Here is a 22,318-nt window from a genome sequence, read left to right as displayed (position 1 = left end):
TCTATTCGCACACCAACAGGATACATGAGGTCGCTGAAGGGAGCTTTCACAAAAGTGAAGAAGGATGAAAGCATTCAATTGTATGGGTTGAAGTCCCATGATTGGCACAAGATACTTTGGGTAATCTTCATACTCCCTATTCTATCTATGGTTTGTGTGTATGACTATCACTCACTTTCCCTTTTCTCGATTAACATTGTAGTTCATTCTGCCGGTGAGTATGTGTATATGTCGGGACAAGAAAGTCAAGGACGCTATTTTCAAACTAGGAGAGCTAGTAAGGTAGACCACAAGACTCCACTCAACTACACCTTTTTTATGTACACAATAATTTCAACTAGCACTTAGTGTATCCTTGTGTGTTTTCTTGCAAATTTGTGAGCTCTAAGGAAATCGAAATAGATGTTATCCCTGCTGCTCAAACACTTGCAACAGAAACTGTGTGTACCATTGAAGATGCATTTCCTCGATCGGTCCTTCTTAGTCAAATTCACCTCTTGGTTCACGTGGTGGAGGAGATAGCTATATGTGGAGTAGTGCACGCACGATGGATGTTCTTCTTAGAGAGGTTTTTAAAGACTCTCAAAGATTTTGTGCGGCTACGGTCTCAACCAGAGACATGTATGGCCGAAGGGTGGATCGTTCAATAGGCATTTGTTTACATATCAGACATAGTTGGTTGAAGGAGTAATCTTGCCATGGCAGCACCTAGGTACGCGCTCGTAGAGATCTCCTGCACCAGCTGCGCGATCTCCTACAGCCAACCCTCATGAAGAGGAATGTAAATGGGTGGCAGGTGTCGTTCTACTAGGGAGCTAGCGAATGAACACCAAGGAAAGAGCTATCGACCGAGGGAAAGATGGCATGGTGGGATTTGAAATCCAGGCAGCCGGATGATAGAGGGGAACGAAGATGGTGGAATTGGTGGACATGCCACGGCACTAAGTGACATGGAAGGGCACGTTGGGGCGGGTAAGGGGATCAACGACGACAGAGAGCTAGCAGGCATCCCCAGGTGGATAGGCCCCCCAAAAAATGGTGGTACAGGTGAGGAGCCCCGGCTGGAGCCCACGACCTCATGTCCCAACGCCTTTTGAAGCTTGGGCTAACCTCATCGCTCATCCGCATACATGTGAAAGGATTGCCATTTTACATGGTGTTATAAATGATAAACCTGGACTGGCTTAGAACTAAACCCAGACATGTCCCATGTCCGGCCGGATTTAGTTTTGACAAGCCATCTACATCGACACAGATTGCCTTGACAGCCATGCGTGGAGTTCCCATTCATTGATCTCCTCCCCCCCCCCACACACACACACCAAAGAAAGGTATCTTGGGAGATTCGGGGTAGCATTACATTAGATGAATGGAATTCTAAAGATTTATCCTCAACTAAATGTTTATGTGTTGCTTCTTAGCGCTTGCAGCTAGTTTTGAATATCCAAAAAACTATTTTCAAAATGCCTCACTAATATTAAGATTGTATCAAAATGCCTCACTAATGTCAGTCATGTGAATTTTTTGGATTTTATTAATACAATACCACTCACTAAGTTCTGCAAAACAAGATTGAAAGAAAAGTGACTGATGCAATCCCATTTTAGCGCCATCCTAAATTCAGGCGAGCACACTTAACCAAAAAAAAAACAACATCCAAAATCCTCTTTATCATTTGGGTCTGTATTAGGCTATTACAAGAAAACCATAACGAAAATCCCCATGAAAATATTCAATGGAACGAAAGCATCCATTATCGATGGAGAACTGCTCTTCAAGTTCATACTAGTTACTGGTGAGGTGTTGTTGTGACTTGGGCTTGCAAGGGTAGTTTCTACAAAAGAGATAAGATTGTAAGAGGCTAGCTTTTTTTATATAAAAAAAAGAAATTTTTCCTCTATTTGGACTAGTTCATAATCAAAGACATTTGGTTTCACTCAATCAACAGGGCTACTTTTGCTTCTTCAAGAATTTAGTACCTAAAGATTTATTAATTTGCACTCTTAATTACCATTTGCAGTAGGAGGTGCTGCGTTGAGAAAGTCTTTAGCTTCCGGAGAGGATGGAGGAATGCCAAGTAGGCCTACATCATCACATTATACATCAATTAAACAATAGCACATGCAATGCATAACATCAAGATCTTCTGCTCGAGAGGCACCACATACCTAGCTAGGTACGATTGAGGGCAGGGGACCACCGACCCCCCCACCGGGCCGGCGGTCCCTTGCTCCCAATCGTACCTAGCTAGGTATGAGGTGCCTCCCTCACAGAAGCTCATGATGTTGAGGTAAGTCACAATGTGGGAATTATTGTGAGAATTTTTCCAAAACTTCTTGTGTCATTAAGGATAATTGTATATCATGTGGGTATATGGAAGGGGGGTCATTGCCATAAGGACATTTTACAAAGCATGACCCTGTATAATATGGGGGCATTTGGTGCATATAGCTGGCATCTTTATCAATACTAGTGAACCACTTGGGGCATAGGTCAGCCCAATGTGAATAAGTGGTTCCTCACATAATTTCAAGCATTGGAATCGATATTGGCCTTACCAGAGGGGTCTAAAAGATGGAAAGCTGATGAAAAGAAGTTATAGTTTACGAAGAAAGAGGGGTTTTTTAAGTCACGGTGAAGTGTGTTTGAAGAGGGGTTTTGTAAATATTTCTTGATCGCACATGCTATAGGTATTCTTGAAAGGTGGACCCCTAGGATATGGATGTGGCAACTACACAGAGTGATTTCTGTAAGAGGAGCTGTGACTTCGTGAAAACTTGGTTACAAGCTTGTGCATGGGCTACACAAATGACCTCCTAGTTCATTATGCACACAAAATGTTGAAAAAGAGGAGTAATTAAGTTTCTAATTTAGCCTATGTGAGGTCCAAAACTAGACCTTTAGTTTGATACTATGCAAATAAAGCTAAATTCAGATTTACATACTCATTGCAAAGATAGGTCACATTGTGATCTATTCTTTAATGAAGTCAAAAATAATATGTTCCATACACTTTGTCTCCTTACTCTGATCAGGACTTTAATGTCCACAAGTGTTGAATTCAAAGCAAAGAGCATTGTGTATGTAGCTAATTGGGAGCACATGTGATTTCCATTTATTAAAAAAACTGGTAAAGAATGAGATTGTGTATACTCACCAGGACAGAGAGATGGGTCCGCAGGAACATTACATGCAGAAGGCATTTTAATGGCAAGGGTTCGGTTGAAGGCAGGGAGGCCCGTCGAGGCACCGTTGGAGCTTGCGATGATAAGCTCGCAGAGGCATTTCTTTTGGCTTCGGAAGACATTATCGATGTTGGTACAACATGTTGCAGTGGGCACAACTTGCTTGCCTTGTGCATAGGGCAAGCAAGAGAACAAACTCTCCAAGGGAGAAATGCATGAGTCATCAGGTTGAGCACTAGCACTAGCACTATTGCTACTACTTATAAGAAGTGGTTGAGTTAGTACCACAAAACTGACTAGTAGCAAGCTTACAACTAGACTATGGCCAAAGGCTGTATTAGAGTGAGAGCAAGAGAGTGCCATACCTAAGTGCAAGAGAGACTCCCTCAGTCCTTGGCAGAACGACTGCTAGATCGAGCTTCTACATAAAAGCTAGCTATGGCGACCTAGCTGAAGCTCTGTGTGTGTGTGTGTGTGTGTGTGAGAGAGAGAGAGAGAGAGAGAGAGAGGGGAGAGAGCGCAACTCACTTCATTGCTGAGCAACGTAACTCATCACTTGATTGCTGGAGGCTGGACTTGTCACGAGCGGAGAGACGTAGGCACTGCTGCGTACGAGAGCGCGAGCAACCGCCTTTAATTGCTCTGCTTGGTCCCTATAGCTAGCCCGCAGTACAGTGCATTGCCTTCAAATTTTCGACCGCTTGCAGGCTCCAGCTTGCTATAGGGTGAAATTCTTCGCTTTCTCGTAGACCATGTACCCGCTTTTACCCTTCTGGAGAGAGAGAGAGTACCCTTCTGGAGAGAGAGAGAGTTCCGGAAATATGCTAGAGAGAGAGAGAGAGAGAGAGTACAAATAAACACAACAATGAGCTGAAGATTTTTCAAACAAAATAAAGTTTTTGTTCTACAGCATGAAACTTTGGATACTTTTTCAATACTAGTGTTCCAAATTTGTCCCATGAAAAGAGAGAGAGAGAGAGAGAGAGAGAGAGAGAGAGAGAGAGTGAGTGTGTACAAACAAGCACAAGATTGAGGTGGACATTTTTCAAACAAAATAAGGTTTCTGTCCTACATCATGAAAAAATTTATGTTACTTTACTGTAAAAAAAAGCTCTCGAATATACCTACATAGCACTCTTAGTCAAGCTATTTCAACGGGATTAAGATATTGTGATGGAGCTTGACAGACTTCTCTTACTATAGGCCAATTTGTCTTGCCTTTTTTTGCCACTTCACAACAAATTAGTGGGGATTTTATAGTCATTCTACACCAGCTTCGGCCAACAAAATGAACAAAGATCACAAATTCAAAAGCAGAATCAATAGTACATTGATTTTCCACCTTTGGTTCCACTTAGGTCCTTATGTCACATATATAGCTCTTGTAAATGGCTATGGGACTCATGTCGCCTCCGGTAGCATAGGGAGGAAAGTCCCCATTCCCCCCCCCCCCCCCCCACACACACACACACACACAGTTATCTAGTTGAAAGTTACTTGAATAACCCTGGGCTAAAGTATGCCCCCTTTGTAATCTCACTCTCTCTATTTGGACAACAATGTCTTGGTTAAACCTTGGTCGGCTATATCTAAGGGTGGATGCATGAATAGGTGGACCAAAAACCTTGTTCCGGACAGAGGTTTTATAACCAGTACAGAAAACCATCTCTATTAGTTCAATTCGATATATTCTTTTGAACAGATTTTTAATTAAATATAGAATTTCCACAGCTTTTTGTTAAATATAGAAGACGGCTATGTACCTCTTAACTATGCACGTCAGCCAGCTCTTTACACCATTACTATTTCCACGTCTCTTTTTAAAATATAGAAGACGGCTCTGTAGCTCTTAACTATGCACGTCAGCCAGCTCTTTGTCTTCCCGCTCTCTCGTTTTCCTGTCTCTCTCTAACTCTTTGTGTAGGAGCACAGATTGCTGTTTTACTTTGTAGGGCTATTACACATCTATTGGTGTCATATACTGCTCTTGCTCTTTGTAGGTCTATCACCTCGCTCAATCTCTCCCTCTCTAACATGGAGCAAGAATCTCACACTGTATGTGACTGCTTTCAGCCTCACTGTGAACTGTGTGCTAGGTATGCTGTTGATGCGGTCAAGGAATATCATGCTAGGAGAAAGAGGGAGCAGCGTGCTAAGAACAAGCTTGAGCAGGTATCACGTGAGAAAGATAATGATCAAAATGGTGCTGATGATGCAAAGCGTCAAAGACTTTGCAATGACCTTGTTATGCTCTTCAATCGGCGTACAAAGGCCCTCGATGTTGCATCACGCTCAGATATTTTGTGCAAGTTTGTCAATCATCCTTCTCTTGGAGACCTTGAAATGCCCAGGGCACAAACAACCTTCGTTGAAGCCATACGCAACACAATAGAATCAAATTACCCAAGAGAGGACAGGAGCTCTTTCTTAAAAGGTTCATCACCACAATGCTTATGAATGTTGAGTGTACATCTACCTCAAAAGTGAATGTTTCAGCTGCATCTAAGTTGCTAAATTTGCACAAGAGGAACTTCATAGCTGCAAAGAATCGGTTGAGGGCAGCAGGTGATGGCAATTTGCCAATCTCTTTGTGTGCTCGATAGCCCATGGATCGTGGCTTCATAACACCTGATGAGAAAGAGTTGATCTTCTCTTTTTGGATGTCTAACACTCGTGTTTCACCCAATAAGAAGGATGTGTGCAGAAAGCGTATTGAAGGAAATTCATATGTCAAACATCTTGTGCATCTTCTTGAACAATCTCAGGTAATAACTTGCTTCACTATATCCATTTTTGTTTTCTAATATTTGCATTCATGACCTATATTCTCTATAAATGGGTTGATAAGAGTAGATATGAAATCGGATATGAAGGAAGTTATAAATGGAAATAAGGGGAATCTGTATTTGGTCCTATACTAAGAGTAGATAAATATTGGATGTGAAGGAGAATATAAATGGAAACATAGTTTTTATCATACGCGTATGTTTGTTGAAACATACGTTTGCAGACGCATACTTTCACACGTGTATGATATGTATAAACTGGTTAGGTAAAAAACTGGTTTACATAATCAATAAAAATCTTTTAACACCTATTTCTCACTGGTATACATAGTGGTTAAGTGTTCACATGTACTCATCAAGTGTTCACATGTACTGTTTGTCATGCCAGATAGGTAAAAAACATATCTGTTTGAAAGGAAAATAGCGGTTTATATATCCAGTAAATTTTTTTGTACACTTATTTCTCACTGGTATACATCGTGATTAAGTCCTCACATGTACTGGTTAGGTAAATAACATACCGGTTTTAAATGAAAAGACTGGTTTACATCAGCAGTCAGAACATTTGAACTGGTTGACACTTATATACCACTGGAACGTACCAAGGACATGTGTTCATTTTTTTAAACACATTTTTCTCACTGGTATACATCGTGGTTAAGTGCTTACATGTACTGGTTAGTAAATAACATAGCAGTTTTAAATGAAAAGATTGGTTTACATCAGCAGTAAGAATATTTGAACAAGTTGACGCTTATATACCACTGGCATGTACCAAGGACATGTGTTAATTTCTTTTAACACTAATTTATCACTGGTATACATCGTGGTTAAGTGCTCACTTGTACTGGTTAGGTAAATAACATACCGGTTTTAAATGAAAAGACTGGTTTACATCAGCAGTAAGAACATTTGCATTGGTTGACACTTATATACCACTGGAACGTACCAAGGATATGTGTTCATTTTTTTAACCCTTATTTTTCACTGGCACACATCATGGGTAAGTGCTCACATGTACTGGTTAGGTAAATAACATACCGGTTTTAAATGAAAAGACTAGGTTACATCAGCAGTAAGAACATTTGCACTGGTTGACACTTCTATACCATTGGTACGTACCAATGACATGTGTTCATTTTCTTTAACACTTATTTCTCACTGGTATACATCGTGGTTAAGTGCTCACATGTACTGGTTAGGTAAATAACATACCGGTTTTAAATGAAAAGACCGGTTTACATCAACAGTCAGAACATTTGAACTCGTTGACACTTATATACCACTGGTACGTACCAAGGACGTGTGTTCATTTTTTTAACCCTTATTTTTCACTGGTACACATCATGGGTAAGTGCTCACATGTACTGGTTAGGTAAATAACATACCGGTTGTAAATGAAAAAACTGGTTTACATCAGCAGTAAGAACATTTGAACTGGTTGACACTTATATACCACTGGTACGTACCAAGGGCATGTGTTCATTATTTTTAACACTTATTTATCACTGGTATACATCGTGGTTAAGTGCTCACTTGTACTGGTTAGGTAAATAACATACCGGTTATAAATGAAAAGACTGGTTTACATCAGCAGTAAGAACATTTACACTGGTTGACACTTATATACCACTGGTACGTACCAAGGACATGTGTTCATATATACTGGTTTACCTAACCAATTAAGTGAAAAAACATAGTGGTTTGAAATAAAAATACTGGTTTATAGTAATGTAACAGTTTTCCTCAAAACCTGCAGTTTTCTTCAATGTTCTTTAACCATATATGTCTTTCATTGTAGGTGGAGCTCTTTCTCAACTTCAAAGAACAATACCCTGAAATTGTAATAAGGCAGCGGGCGTTTGAGTACATGAAGCCATATTTTGTGCGAAAATTGAGAGACCGATATACTTGCTGCTGCATTTCACATGTTCAAATGTCCTTCCTAAAGGATGCCATAAATCACATGCGAAGTTCTGTATTTGGTCTACATGGAAAATCTTGCCATTGTCAATGAAACATATGCAAAGACAATGGTGGATGCAAGGCACCAAAAAACCCTATCAAGAGTGTAACAGCCTTATTGGACTCTATACTGTGTCCTAAATCAGATACGTCCACCTTCCATGCCCTTGCCTGCTTGAGTGGTCAATGTAAAAGGTGTGGCCCGGATAAGTTAGACTTTTGTGCTGCAGAGGCTGCATTTATTGCTAAAAAGATTGTGGTGAAGATTTTTGAGGACCTAGAAGTAGGAACTGCGCGTGACGGACTGAAGAAGAAAAGGAAAGTCTTGTCGCATAAGGAAATATCATGCCAGGATCTCTCAGTCATGTTCAAAGACCATCTTAAGAAATACATAATGCATAATTTTGTGTATAGATGGCAAGCAGAACAATATAAGGAATGTATACAAAGCTTTCCAGAAGATGTTGTTGTGTCAGTTGTTGACTTTGCTGAAAATTATAGTTTCAAAGAACAAAATGAGATTCAGTCCATGCACTGGTATTCAAATCAAGTAACTATTTTTGTGCACATAACATATTTCCGAATTGCAAGTAATGACATCACCCTAGATCAGTATTATTTCTTTTGTATTAAGCCTTCAATAATTTCTGATTTTTATATTATGCAGACAATTCACTTCTTCATTTCAGATGACAAGCAACATGGCACACATTTTGTTCAACACTGTTTTCTGAAACATGCGGAATGGCTAAAGCAATTTGGTCTAAATATAAAACGTCATTGGGTATGGTTTGATGGAGAAGCTTCACAATTCAAAGCAAGAAGACCATTCTATTTCCTTGCCAGGTATACCATGTTCTAACAAACATTATCTGAAGGTGGTTTTAATATAGAGACCTATCATAGTGGCATTAAAGTTGTAATAAAATGCTTGTCTAACATCAATAATATTATATTACGTGTTTTTTTTGGTAATTTTATCGTGCCAAGAGTATATTAATCTTCTTCTATCCATTGAATAAATTGCAGATACAATGTTTTTACGGGATGGAAAATGTCTTGGAACTTTTTTGGATCTGGACATGGTAAGGGAGAACACGGCAGTGCGGGAGCAGTGATAAAAAGGTCTTTAATTCAATACCAATTGCAGCCAAACTGCCCAAAGATAGACTGTGCTACAGATGTTGTGGCATTATTGAGACGGACCTTGTCAGATGGTGCTACAGCCACCTATGCATCCCAGGCCTGTTATGTAAGCAGGATTTTTTGGGTGATTGAATTGGGAGATGTCGAAAGGGGAAAAAATTGGGATGTGAAGGCTGTAAAAAATACCCGCTCAATGCACTCTGTTTCTGCATATTCAGAGCATGATACAACTTCTTTGAGAACACGTTCACTGTCTTGTTTCTGTAGTGCATGTAAACAGGAAAAGGGGAGGAGATGTGTGAGCAAGCCACACGTTCCTTTCTGGACATACCTTATTTTGGAGCCTACAGAAGAAGGGCAAGATGATGACGACAAAATAAATGAGGATGCAGTATATGAAGGACACTATGACACCCTCAGTCAAGCTCTTATTGTTGGTGATAATTTTGCTGTTCACGCACCAAATGAAAATGAAGAAAAAGTGGATTTCTATATAGTGAAATGCACTGCAGCTATTCAAGAGTTTCATTCAGACGCTGAAGATGACTGGGGAAATATCATTGGGCGAAGATCCTATGCTATCAAAGGGTTTTACTATCATATGATAAATGAGCAGACCTACGAGCTTTTGGACAAAAAGCCAGAGGTGTTTATATATTCACATCTTGTTTGGGCAATCAAAATCCCCATGATACCCCATCCCAGCAACTCAAAACTATATACAATATCACTTGATGTCACTGAGTCTATCTACAATAGTATGCCTTTTGAGCTGTAACCATCTTAAGAAATGCATAATGCATAATTTTGTGTATATCTGCCTATTACTGTAAACTGAATTGTCTCCCTCTCTCCCTCTCTCTCTCTCTCTCTCTCTCTCTCTCTCTCTCTCTCTCTCTCTTTCTCTCTCTTTGTCACTTCTCAGTATCATTTCTGTATCATACCAGTCATTTCTCAGTATCATACCGGTATCATACCAGTCAATTCCCAATATCATACCGGTATGATACAGTATCATACCAGTCATTTCCCTGTATCATACCCATATCATACATTCCCCCTCTCTCTCTCTCTCTCTCTCTCTCTCTCTCTCTCTCTCTCTCTCTCTGTGTGTGTGTGTGTGTGTGTGTGTGTGTGTGTCATTTCTAAACATCATACCAGTCATTTCTCAGTATCATACCGGTATGATACTGAGGAGTGACTGGTATGATACCAGTATTATACAAGTTCCTCTGTCTTTCTCTCTCTCTGTGTGTGTGTGTGTGTGTAACGTCTCAGTATCATACCGGTCACTCCACAGTATCATACCAGTATCATACCAGTCCCTCTCCCTCTCTCTGTCACTCCTCAGTATCATACCGGTCACTCCTCAGTATCATACCTGTATCATATTAGTCACTTCACAGTATCATATCGGTATCATACTAGTCACTTCTCAGTATAAGACTCTCTCTCTCTCTCTCTCTCTCTCTCTCTCTCTCTCTCTCTCTCTCTCTCTCTCTCTCTCTCTCTCTCTCTCTCTCTCTCTCTCGCTCTCTCGTGTCACTTCTCAATATCATACCGGTCACTTCTCAGTATCATACCTGTATCATACCAGTCACTTGAAAGAATCATACCGGTATCATACATGTCACTTCTTTGTATCCGAGTCTCTCTCTTTCTCTCTCTCTCTCTCTCTCTCTCTCTCTCTCTCTCTCTCTCTCTCTCTCTCTCTCTCTCTCTCACACTCACTTCTCAGTATCATACCAGTCATGCCCAGTATAATACCGTTATCAGACACTCTCTCTCACTGTCTCCTTTTATTTGCAATATACTTCAAATATAGAATACAACGTATTTCCGTGCAACTTGCTTGTAAATGTATTATACATGAATTCTGTTACATTGATTGAGCCTTTTGGCTGAGTAATTCTTCATTTACATCCATCGACAAAAAAATACATCGACAAAAGTCGCCCACTTCAGAGACTTTATGAAGCTTTCTTTTTATATAAAAAATCTGTTCCTTTCTTCTTGAAAAAGTCAATCTGCCATTTCCAATAAAAACGACGCACATAGGTGTCATCAGATTGTCCGTCTGCACAAATTACAGTCCTCTTTGTATACTCAATTCTGTCCTTAGAGTACAACCAGTGTGCCAGCCAGTTTATGACAGTGGTTGACAGAAAACACGCGCGCACTTCTTTAGACTGCTTTTCTAGCTTGGGAAAAACAAGAAATGACCCCAATGGATTAAACATTAGCTTATATCCAGAATCATCAAAGATAAGTGTGTCAGGTGGTAGGTTAGGAAATTTTTTGAGATTCTTGTGGAACACCGGTTTATCTGTCGCGCCCAATTTAAAAGGGGCCCTTGTGCACTGCGCCTGACTTACCACTCTATTGAATCTTTTGTGGTGGTCAGGGAACATTGTCACTAGCGTGCGTTTGAGCTTCTCAAACTCGCAGCAGCTCCATATCCACACTTCGAACCATCTGAAACAAAAATTCAGAAACACTTCTGCATCGGGCCTTACCCAAAACTGTGTATCCCCTTCAACAACATACCGCATTTCTGGCCAGTGGGGCAATTCTTCACCATATTTTCCATCAGATTTCTTGAGCAGTAATCCATTAAGGTCCAAAATGAGAACCCTATGTTGGACGCTCAACGGAGGTGGTGGCCTTGGCCATATCAGTGGGATTATTTTAATTAGTCTATACCATAGAGGAAACACGAGCACTGCAGGAGACAACACGCAATTCCATATTGCACGAATGTTAGCCCTGCCATTCTGCTTGTCAGCCCTGAACCTATCTGCAAGGTGCCATTCTTCAACTGAAAACATATCTGCAGATGCAAAATTACACAAGACTCAAATTTAAATATGCAATTAGGACATATCTATAGATTGAAATCATACAATAAAAACACCCAATGTTCAAAAATTAGGCACAAGATGAAAGAGACATCGAATGGGAAAGAAAGTTATATTAATTTCAGAAGTGGTTACATAAAAAGAAACATGGGGGGGCAAACTATAATATTTTGCAGGCTCTGGGTTTAGGGTCAGAACTTGTGCCGGTATTCTGCATCTCCTTAGTGTCTTCTATGTCCATCTCCTCTTCTGGCTGCCCCTGGGTCTCTTCCTCTTCCTCGGTTTTTTGCTCCATTTCAGGATTCTCATCTCCAGTCTTCTCGATTTTTTTTCTTTTTGCCTTTCTTATATGCTGAGCAAGGGTCTCCTCAGGACTTCCCTCCAGCCTGACATCTACACGACCATCAGCTTTAGAAAGCTGTGCAGCAAGAGATCACTTATTAGAGCCATAATCAATGAAAAAACTTACTCTTGCCATGTTGGCCTCGTTTTCTCGGGGTCTTTGATCTTGTCACCCGCACGCTGTCTAGCAACACATCGTCTTCCTCATTCTGGGTTTTCTCTTCAGCACTAGTCGTACTCTGCTCCTTTACCTCAAAGTTTTGTTCTTCTTTTGTTGTTTCTGAAATAGGTTTCTCAGCATTACCAGGGACATTTTCATCAAGCAATACCTCCACAGGTGTCTTGTATGCAGGCGTCACTGCATCGTTCCCTGTGTCTTTACCGGCAGTAGTTCTGAAGCAGCTTGACTCTGAAAAAACATCAGAGAAGACAAAAATCAACCACCTGATTACCCATTGAAACAATTTTCTCACCTGTTTTTGGGCATGGTTCAACTGGCTTCTTCTTTAGAAGGGATTGTTCTTCTGCAGAAATAACTCCGAGGCAATCCTTAAGCATGCACTTTCCTTTCTCAGCCAAGTGAGCATAACAAAATGCATGGTATGCATGTGAACAAGGCAATAGAACAACATGGCTTGAGCGATTGTGATCATGAATTCTTACACCACAAGCATTTCACACATCAATGAGAACAACACTATGTCCAGGAGCTGTTACTCGTGCAGGCAAGACTATGGTTTCAGGTAGCATTGGTTGACTAATCATGCCTGTCACAAATGTGACATAGAGACCAAAGGTTTCCTCACGGTCCAAGCATTTGGATAATTCTTCCTGTAGGCAAGAGACCTCTGTTATCAGACAATGTCAAACAGGTATAAAATCGGTATGAATGCTTGAAAATCAGTATAATGATGTTATCATACCGGTATGATTACATCCTGCTGGTATGATGTTATCCCACCGGTATAATGTTATTATACTGGATAGTATAACATCATACCAGTAGGATAACATCCGGTAACATCATACCGGTAGGATAACAGTATACCGGAAGCATAACATCAAACCGGTTGGATTTTATCATACCGGTTGGATCTAACCATACCGGTCGGATGTAGCCATACCAGTAGGATGTTATCATACTGGTAGGATTATCTCCTAAATCCTACCGGTAAGATAACATCCTACCGGTAGGATATAATCATACCGGCAGGATGTAATCATACCGGTAGGGTATAATCCTACCGGTATGATAACATCCTACCGGTATTGTCATCTACCCTTACCGAATATGATATAATCCTACTGGTATGAAAAATCATACCGTATAGTACTTTGTATGTATTATACTACAATCAGATGGAGTTAAAAGCATACCTGTGCCTGCTGTAGGGTGGCTTTTGCTTGGTCAATTTTTTCTTGGAGGCTGTCAAGCAAGCCTGTTGGTACATTGGCATCATCAGGGATCGGAAGTGCATTCGGATGGTGTCAAGGGCACCCTCGCAACGGTGCACATCAGTAACAGATTTGACCACTGAATCCTTAGCCTTGTGACACTCGGCTGATACATTGTCATGAGATTTTCTAACCTCAACAAGAAGTTCTTGCAAGGAAGTGGATACTTCAACACTAAAGGCAGACTGAGTGGTCACAAAAAGTCCACTTCCGACTGGTGTACTTCCGGATGGGGTATTTACTAGGAAGATGGCAGAACCACTTGGGGTACCTGTGGATACTTGGGAAGTCTCTAACTTCCATTGTTCTCTTCTCCTATCTAAGTGACCTTCATTGGTCACATTCTTCACCACCTCAGATGCAAACTCAGCCCACTTTACCGGACCTGTGCATACGAAATAAACATATCCGCGTGCAAACTTGACTCCCAACAGATAGTTTGGTGGTTTGGATTGGTACACCTGCTTGTAGAGCTGGTAGAGTGCCTTGTAGTGATCTGGCCTTGTTGTTTTTATCGGCACTTTTTTCTCCTTCATTGGAAGACACGTGAAAACTTTCATCCAGTCGGATATGGGCACATCTGCATCTGTCAACTTCCTAACATCTTTCCCCTCAAGACTTAACCCATATTCCCTGTGAAAATCCTCCTTTGTCGTGCAGAATGCCTTTAATGGCACCTCCACATCCTTGGGGTGAACAAAGCAGCTGATTTTGGGAGGAGGCTGTAACTTCTGTCTCTGAAAGGAATAAATCTATACTCATTACTCAATGTATCCACACCTCAATACTCTACTACACACAGGTCCGCTGTACACAACACAAAGAGAGACAGAGAGAGGTGACATACCTTCGTGGGAGAATGTCGGGTCTTTGTGGGGGAGACCTGTTGGGCTGCATTCCTTGGGCTCTTTCTTAGGTTGCTATCCATAGCGAAGGATAAGCAGCGTGCACAGGGGGCTGTAGAGTGAGCTGAGAAAGGCGCAGAAGGATAAAGGCACAAAGATACAGAGAAGTCACAGTCATGAAAACATTCGACTGAACATTCGTTCTGACGTGGGCTCCACACGTGTTTTTGAATCCTCCACATGAATATTTAATTCAAACAATTCTTGCCCATAACACCAGTTTCATACTCCCTAAATTTTAAGCCTCCAAAAGAAACTTTCAACCGGTTAAAACCGGGCCACCTATTCATGCATCCACCCCTAAATCTTGAATAATTATTCAGATGTTGGTGCCTTAGCTTACCCTTGACCAAATTCTTCCATCTTGGGTAATTTTACTCTTTCTCTCTCTATCACATCTATTCATACACCCCTTGGAACTATCATAAAATACCCTATAGTGGATGGTGGAGGTTTTACAACTTTCTTTATGGTGGAAGGGCTGTGACCCAAAGGGCATATGAGCACGCCATGATGGTGGTAGATAAATTAGGCCATCTTTTTGGAACCATCATGTTGATGCCATAAATGTCAAACAACCATACTTGGCCATAATGATAAGGCTACCAATCACGAGCAAGGGATATCTCCTATTGACCTCATTCACACATCCGATACAACACTCAAATAATGTGGCCATACACAATCGGGTTATTGGTTCTCTATCCTTGCTTAGCTTAGTAAATACAAAACCCGCTATAAAAACCTACGTATGGTCGCTCTGTGTAGTTCTGCAGTACACCCTGTGCCGTGAGTTGCAAACCCATCTCTCTCTCTCTCTCTCTCTCTCTCTCTCTCTCTCTCTCTCTCTCTCTACCCCCCCCCCCCCCACACACACATGCTCGCTCACGATCAACTTTGCCTATGATACTGCCATGCAACATGAAGACATTTTGGCTCTCAACATCCAAATGCAGATAGCTTGTCGTTCGGACTGGGAAAACGAAAGCACGGAATGCTCCATCCCTCCTTTACACAAATGTGGGGATTCCCCTTTGCACGATGTGCCTCCTTCCAACTAGGTAGGCAGTACTGCCTACTGAGATATCTAGGAATTTGATTTGTGTTCATAATAAGCAGGTTTTCTTGTTTGATTAATGTCATTTCTCTGAATCTTCAGCATAATACAGAACAGTTGGAGGATGTTGGTTGTATTAGTGTTACAATTTCTATGACATGAAGGTTAAATCCAGAAACTGAGAGGTAACTCTGTTGGCTTTCCTATGTAAGTAAACATCTCATGAATATAAGCGTGCTGGTTGACTGAGCATCACGCGTATATTATCAATAATATCTCATTGGAAAGCTTTGTATAACACTCAGCTACCTGGTTGTAGTCTAGGACACAGAAAATGGTTTTTTATCGTGTGAATGTTTGGATCTTACATTAGCTGGTAAACATCTTTAAGCGTTATGCTTGGTGCTGACATAATAAAAATATGCTTACTAGTCCTTGCAGTAACTCAAATATGGAGTTATGTATTCTGTGATTGACAGAGTAAAGATATGCGTACTGGTTCCTTTTTGAGGATTTTTTGCTATTACAAACAAGGTGTTGCCATATTTTTGGAATTTCTATCAAAGGCTAGGTCAAAAACTAGTTTTCTGGCTTTGTTCTGACACCTGGATATGTATATGAATTCATGTTCTGTAGGTGGTGACCTACCAGCTAGATTGTAGCTTTAAGTAGATGATTGTGACCATATGATGGGATCCTCATAAAAATAGTGGTAGTGGTTTTTTTTTGTGACAAACAAGACATCTTTTTTCTATAATGGGTTGGTTTTGGCTTGTAAGCTAGTTCAAATAATTGGATATACAATCCGCTTAAATACGAGGGCATCAAGATTTACGTACTGAAACCTTTTTTGTGACAGTTTGTCACTAGACCAACAAGATGCCAGAAAAATTTGTTAGAAAATTGATCAGCAGAACTGATGTGGGTTAAATTTTTACATTTTTATATTTGGAGGTAATGGATGATAACACTTTCTCTATTCGGAGATTGAAGCAATTAAAGCTTCTAACGTTTTTGTCATAACATGATATGCTAAACTAAGTTCGGTTACGGTAAGAAAGTATCATCACTAATAGAAGAACCTTCGGTAAAAAAAACCTTTTTTTGGATCATGAATATACCATTTCACTGATTGGGGATTCTTGCATGATTATTTTAGATTTTGACATTGGGCTCAATTTCCTAGCATGGTGAATGACAATGATTTAACCTTAAGTTCTATGATATACATGTTCAATTTAAAGGTTTCTATCTAATTTAAAAGGCTTAATCCTCCTGTGAGGGTCTCCAAAGAGATGGTAAATATTGTGGCTTTTTGACAAGTGCTTCGAAAAACAAACAAGATGCTGTCCATTTTTTCACGTAGAAGGTTTTTTGGATTTTGTTGATACATTCGACATATTGTAGTCCGTAGTTCAGGCTGTAAGCTAATCTTGCAAGTGTGACATGGATAACAACTGAACTAGTTTTGAAACTTGTAAAATGCACAAGCATAGCCAGTTCTCACTGAATGCTTTTGTATGGATGCAGGTAACGGCTAGATCCTTCTCCTCGTAGGAGTAGTGGAGGTTTGTTTCTAAGGACTGGATATCTACCAAGTGGATCAAATCAATAACATTACCTGGAGATAGGAAAAACTACATTTCTTCATGCAATAGAGATTTTGGCTAATGTAAACTATTGACAAGATGTTATTTACATGTAACTTATCTCTTGATTATATTGTCATTATCCTTGTACCCTTCTCCGTATGTATAATCTGATCTACTCCATTGTATAATTCAATAGTTTGTATAATCAAACTAGTGTTAGGCTTTTCATTTCATACACACACACACACACACACACACTTCTTCCTAGCTAGCCTTTGGTTGGATGGGCTAGCACCATACAACGGTCGTGGATCTATTACATTAATACTAGCTTGACCTACCCAATCCAACTGGATGGGTTGGGGTTCTATAGCTCCTAAATTGGTCAATTTCATACAAGTTACATTTATTACTAGGTTGACCCACCTAATCCAAAGAGATGGGTTGGGGCTCTTTAGCTCCTAAAATAGTCGAGTTAATACAAGTTACATTATTATTAGCTTGATCCACCCAATCCAAAGGGATGGATTGGGGTTCTCAACTCCTGAATTGGTCAAGCACCTACATATGTACATATGATCCATATATTATAATCAATGTCCACCCTCGAGCAAGTGTGGCATTTCAATTCTTCTTTTATCTTGCAGGATTGGAGTATTTTATAATAACCACCATTCCACATAGGTCACAAATTTGGGATGACACATCAACCAAAAGAAGGAGATGCCAGGTATGTAGTTTTCGCAATACCATATTCTCCTCCCTGGAGGACCCCTTTATCATACAACAATTGGGTGGTCTCACATTTAAACCCTTTTTGAACACATTACAGATGGTTGTTGTCACATCTAAATTCTCTTTAACACAGCACAGATGTTTGAGATATAAACATGGAAATTTTTTAGGAAGCATTTACTACAATTGGTGTGGGATTGGTCCACTCGGTGGACAATCCTCCACCAAGTGGATCTCTCCTCTGGGATGGGGGAGGGCCACACACACACACACACACACACACACACACACACACACACACACACACACACACACACACTTATCTAGTTGACAGTTACTTGAATAACACTGGGCTGAAGTATGCCCCCTTCGTAATCTCACTCTCTCTATTTGGACAACAATGTCTTGGTTAAACCTTGGTCGTTTATATCTAAATCTTGAATAATTACTCAGATGTCAGTGCCTTAGCTTACCCTTGACCAAATTCTTCCATCTTGGATAATTTTACTCTTTCTCTCTCTCTCTCTCTCTACCGCATCTATTCATTCACCCCTTGAAACTATCATAAAATACCCTATAGTGGATGGTGGATGGTGGAGGTTTTACAACTTTCTTTATGGTGGAAGGGTTGTGACCCAAAGGGCACATGAGCACACCATGATGGTGGTAGATAAATTAGGCCATCTTTTTGGAACCTCATGTTGATGCCATAACTGTCAGACAACCATACTCAACCATACTTGGCCATAATGATAAGGCTACCAATCACGAGCAAGAGATATCTCCTATTGACCTCATTCACACATCCGATACAGCACTCAAATAATGTGGCCATACACAATTGGGTTATTGGTTCTCTATCCTTGCTTAGCTTAATTAATACAAAACCCACTATAGAAACCTACTTATGGCTGCTCTGTGTAGTTCTGCAGTACACTTACACACACTAATTAGTGTGTGCATTATTCTAATGCACCCACTAATTAGTGTAAGTAAAGACACACCAAAACCTAAATTTGTTAATATTCTAATGTCCATGTTAAACTTAACACTTGCAAAACCTAAACTTAACACACACTAATTAGTGTGTGCATTGGCCAATGTGATTAGTGTATGTCAATGCACACACTAATTAGTGTGTGTTTAGTGTGTGCATTGGTCAATGCGATTGGCCAATGCGCACACTAATTAGTGTGTGCATTGGCCAATGCGCATACTAATTAGTGTGTGATTAGTGTGTGAATTGGTCAATCCCATTAACCAATGCACACACTAGTTAGTGTGTGATTAGTATGTGCATTGGTCAATGGGATTGGCCAATGCACACACTGATTAGTGTGTGTTAATACACACTATTTACTGTGTGATTAGTGTGTGCATTGACCAATGTGATTGGCCAATGCGCACACTAATTAGTGTGTGCATTGGTCAATGAGATTTGCCAATGCACACACTAATTAGTGTGTGTTAACACACACTATTTAGTGTGTAAATAGTGTGTGCATTGGCCAATGTGATTGGCCAATGCGCACACTAATTAGTGTGTAATTAGTGTGTGCATTGGTCAATTGGATTGGCCAATGCACACACTACTTAGTTTGTGATTAGTGTGTGCATTGGTCAATGGGGTTGGCACTAATTAGTGTGTGCATTGACCAATGTGATTGGCCAATGTGCACACTAATTAGTGTGTAATTAGTCCAATTACACAAGCCAATGCACACACTAATTAGTGTGTGCACAAGCCAATTACACAAGCCAATGCACACACTAATTAGTGTGTGCACAAGTCAATTGCACAAGCCAATGCACACACTAATTAGTGTATGTTAACACACACTAATTAGTGTGTGCACAAGTCAATCACACAAGCTAATGCACACACTAATTAGTGTGTGATTGGCCAATGCACACACTATTTAGTGTGTGATTAGTGTGTGCATTGACCAACGCACACACTACTTAGTGTGTGTTCATGTCAATTACACACTAATTAGTGTGCGTACATGTCAATTACACACACTAATTATGTTAAATTAAACAATAATCAACACAAAAACATAAACATACCTCCATGATTAAGTCGTAGGTGACGTATTAGGCCCCAATGGCCGTCTAAGTGATCGCGCAATCGGTCACACTAATCATAAACACAATAATCTCTTATTAGCCAATACACACATTAATATCTTATTAGCACTCAAGGCTTTGCAAGACTCTTTTATAGGTTGTAGACACACCTCAGATTCTTTCCACATTGGATTCTTTCAACATTGGATACTATAGAGAATCCAATGTTAAAAAAACAATGTGTAAATGTTTAATCATATATTCAAATTTTTATTACCTAGTTTAATCTTTGTTGTAATAAATGTAGACCATGTCTTCTTCTTCCACACCACGCTTTCGCAGCATTGAGGATTTCATGGAGGACGGGATGTCATATCCCGACGCTCTCTCTCCCTATCATTCACAGCCGTCGCCTAAGTAGTCATCATCAGGGTTCGGCTGGTTTCGGGACGCTCTTAGTGGGCCCACTGCAATACCTGTGACCGATCCATATGTGGAGAGGGCATTGCATCTTCGGGCTAAGTGGTTAGGTTCGTAGCAGACCCTTACGCAGCGCTATTCACCGGCGCAGCTAGCAGCTTTTGGATTATCTGAGGTCTCTACTCCGACTGGTGGCACTCCATACCTGCTGAGTTTTCCACCTACAACTCCAGGTTCATCTTTTCCTTCACAGGGTCCACCTATCCATCACCTATCCTTCACGAGCGTCCACCTATCCATCACCTATCCCACCTTCTGCCCCAGATTCACGTCGGCGCTCTTTTGGCAGTCAGCGCCAGGGCAGCTCGCGCGCTAGCGCCTGTCGATCTCGATGAGGGAGCGGAGCTAGTTGTTGTATTGGAGGGGGGAGGGGGGGGGGGGGGGGGTAACTACAGATTCTCCTCCACAGTCATCGCTCCCTGCTCCAGCAGAAGATGAGGACCATGACATGCCTGCACTAGATGCTCGCGGGTTATACTACCAGGTTCATAGAGGAGGTATGGTGGATCTCGAGACAACGCAGGGCAGGAGATTCCGCACACACGTCAACCAATTAATCCACTCCACATATATCAATTGTTTTCTCAAATTTGATCAGCAGGATCCCTACAACCTCACATATATAGAGACAACCATGCACATGCGTTCCCCCAACCCTGAGGGGCAACAATTCTCAAGGCAATGGTTGCAAGAGCATGTCAAAACATTTCTCAAGAACAAAAAATCTAGTGTGAGGAGAGCTGCAAAGAAGACAATGGAGTCTCCTGAGCACAGCTATCGGCCAGGAAATGTCCATGATGTGGAGTGGGAGACAGCTATGGAAGAGAAAGAGGACGAAAGGGCAACAGGTGCGAGGATTTATACGCGCTAAGTTGAGGCCAGATCTCATCAAACTCCTACGCATTATGGTTCGGGAGGAAAAACGGCTTGGAAAGACAAATATGTAAGTAAAAATATTAGTTTTATTGTAAAAAATCTAATGTTTTTCATTTAATTAATTGGTTGCTATTTTTTGTCAGTATAATATTACCACAAGTCGCCCGACCAGAGATGTACAGAGATATAGAGAGAACCATACCGAGTATCAAACTTGGTGTTGGTTGTTTGAAAATCAAATGGTCTCTCGAGAGGAGTTCGAAAATGCGTGCAGAAGTCTGCAACATGTAAGTTTAATCTTATTTAAATTATCAAATTGTTGATTTTATATCAAATATTAAATAACAAAGTGTTAATTGTTTCTTTTTTTGGTTTTGCAGAGTCAAGGAGTTCCACGCGAAATGCCGCCATCTCCCCCATGAACATCCTCTATTTTGTATACGCGGGCTTTTTTTGCCATATCCCACATGACCATCCTCTATTTTGTATACGCGGGCTTTTTTTTCCCTTTATGTAAATGCAATACCTATCATTTTTGGCTCAATACCTCCTCCAATTGTAATTCCACTTATGTAAATGAAATTATCAATCTTTTTTTGGCTCAATGTATTGTCCAATTGTGATATTTTGTTGTAATTAATAATAATTTTGTAAAATATTTTAAATAAATAAAAAAATAGATGACCTTTTGGATGGTCCTGCAAAGGATCATCCAAACGGTCATTTGTTTTTTTATAATAAACCCATTTGCGGTAATGATCGCGATAACATCTACGCGGTAAAAGTTGCGGATATGTTTGCAGTAACACTGTGACCAAAACTCTGCACGAGCACTCACCACATTGGGCGCATAGATGTTCAGGAAG

At 40.5% G+C, this 22,318-nt stretch overlaps 1 protein-coding gene across 1 annotated transcript; it reads right to left on the bottom strand.

Annotated features, from left to right (window-relative positions):
* Positions 1-1,592: 1,592 nt before the first annotated feature.
* On the bottom strand, positions 1,593-3,793 carry LOC147447324 (non-specific lipid transfer protein GPI-anchored 13-like). Its single transcript, XM_086524297.1, has 3 exons — positions 3,158-3,793; positions 2,012-2,083; positions 1,593-1,834 (listed from the first exon to the last, which is right to left on the bottom strand). The coding sequence occupies exons 1-3, from the start codon at positions 3,546-3,548 to the stop codon at positions 1,695-1,697; spliced, it is 603 nt and encodes a 200-aa protein (XP_086380423.1). The 5' UTR covers positions 3,549-3,793; the 3' UTR covers positions 1,593-1,694.
* Between the last annotated feature and the right edge of the window lie 18,525 nt (positions 3,794-22,318).

Source organism: Adiantum capillus-veneris, chromosome 11 (assembly GCF_014529385.1).
Source record: "Adiantum capillus-veneris isolate H3 chromosome 11, ASM1452938v2, whole genome shotgun sequence".
NCBI lineage: Eukaryota > Viridiplantae > Streptophyta > Polypodiopsida > Polypodiales > Pteridaceae > Adiantum > Adiantum capillus-veneris.
Note: the sequence above shows the minus strand (reverse complement) of the source record. Positions and strands in the feature narration are given on the sequence as shown.

Excerpts from the sequence above, each read along its gene's own strand:
- LOC147447324 (XM_086524297.1), bottom strand. The coding sequence starts at position 3,548 with ATGGCACTCTCTTGCTCTCACTCTAATACAGCCTTTGGCCATAGTCTA. Across the intron at positions 2,084-3,157 it reads GGACCCATCTCTCTGTCCTG|GCCTACTTGGCATTCCTCCA; the intron begins GTGAGTATACAC and ends GTGATGATGTAG. Across the intron at positions 1,835-2,011 it reads AGCACCTCCTACTGCAAATG|AAACTACCCTTGCAAGCCCA; the intron begins GTAATTAAGAGT and ends TCTCTTTTGTAG.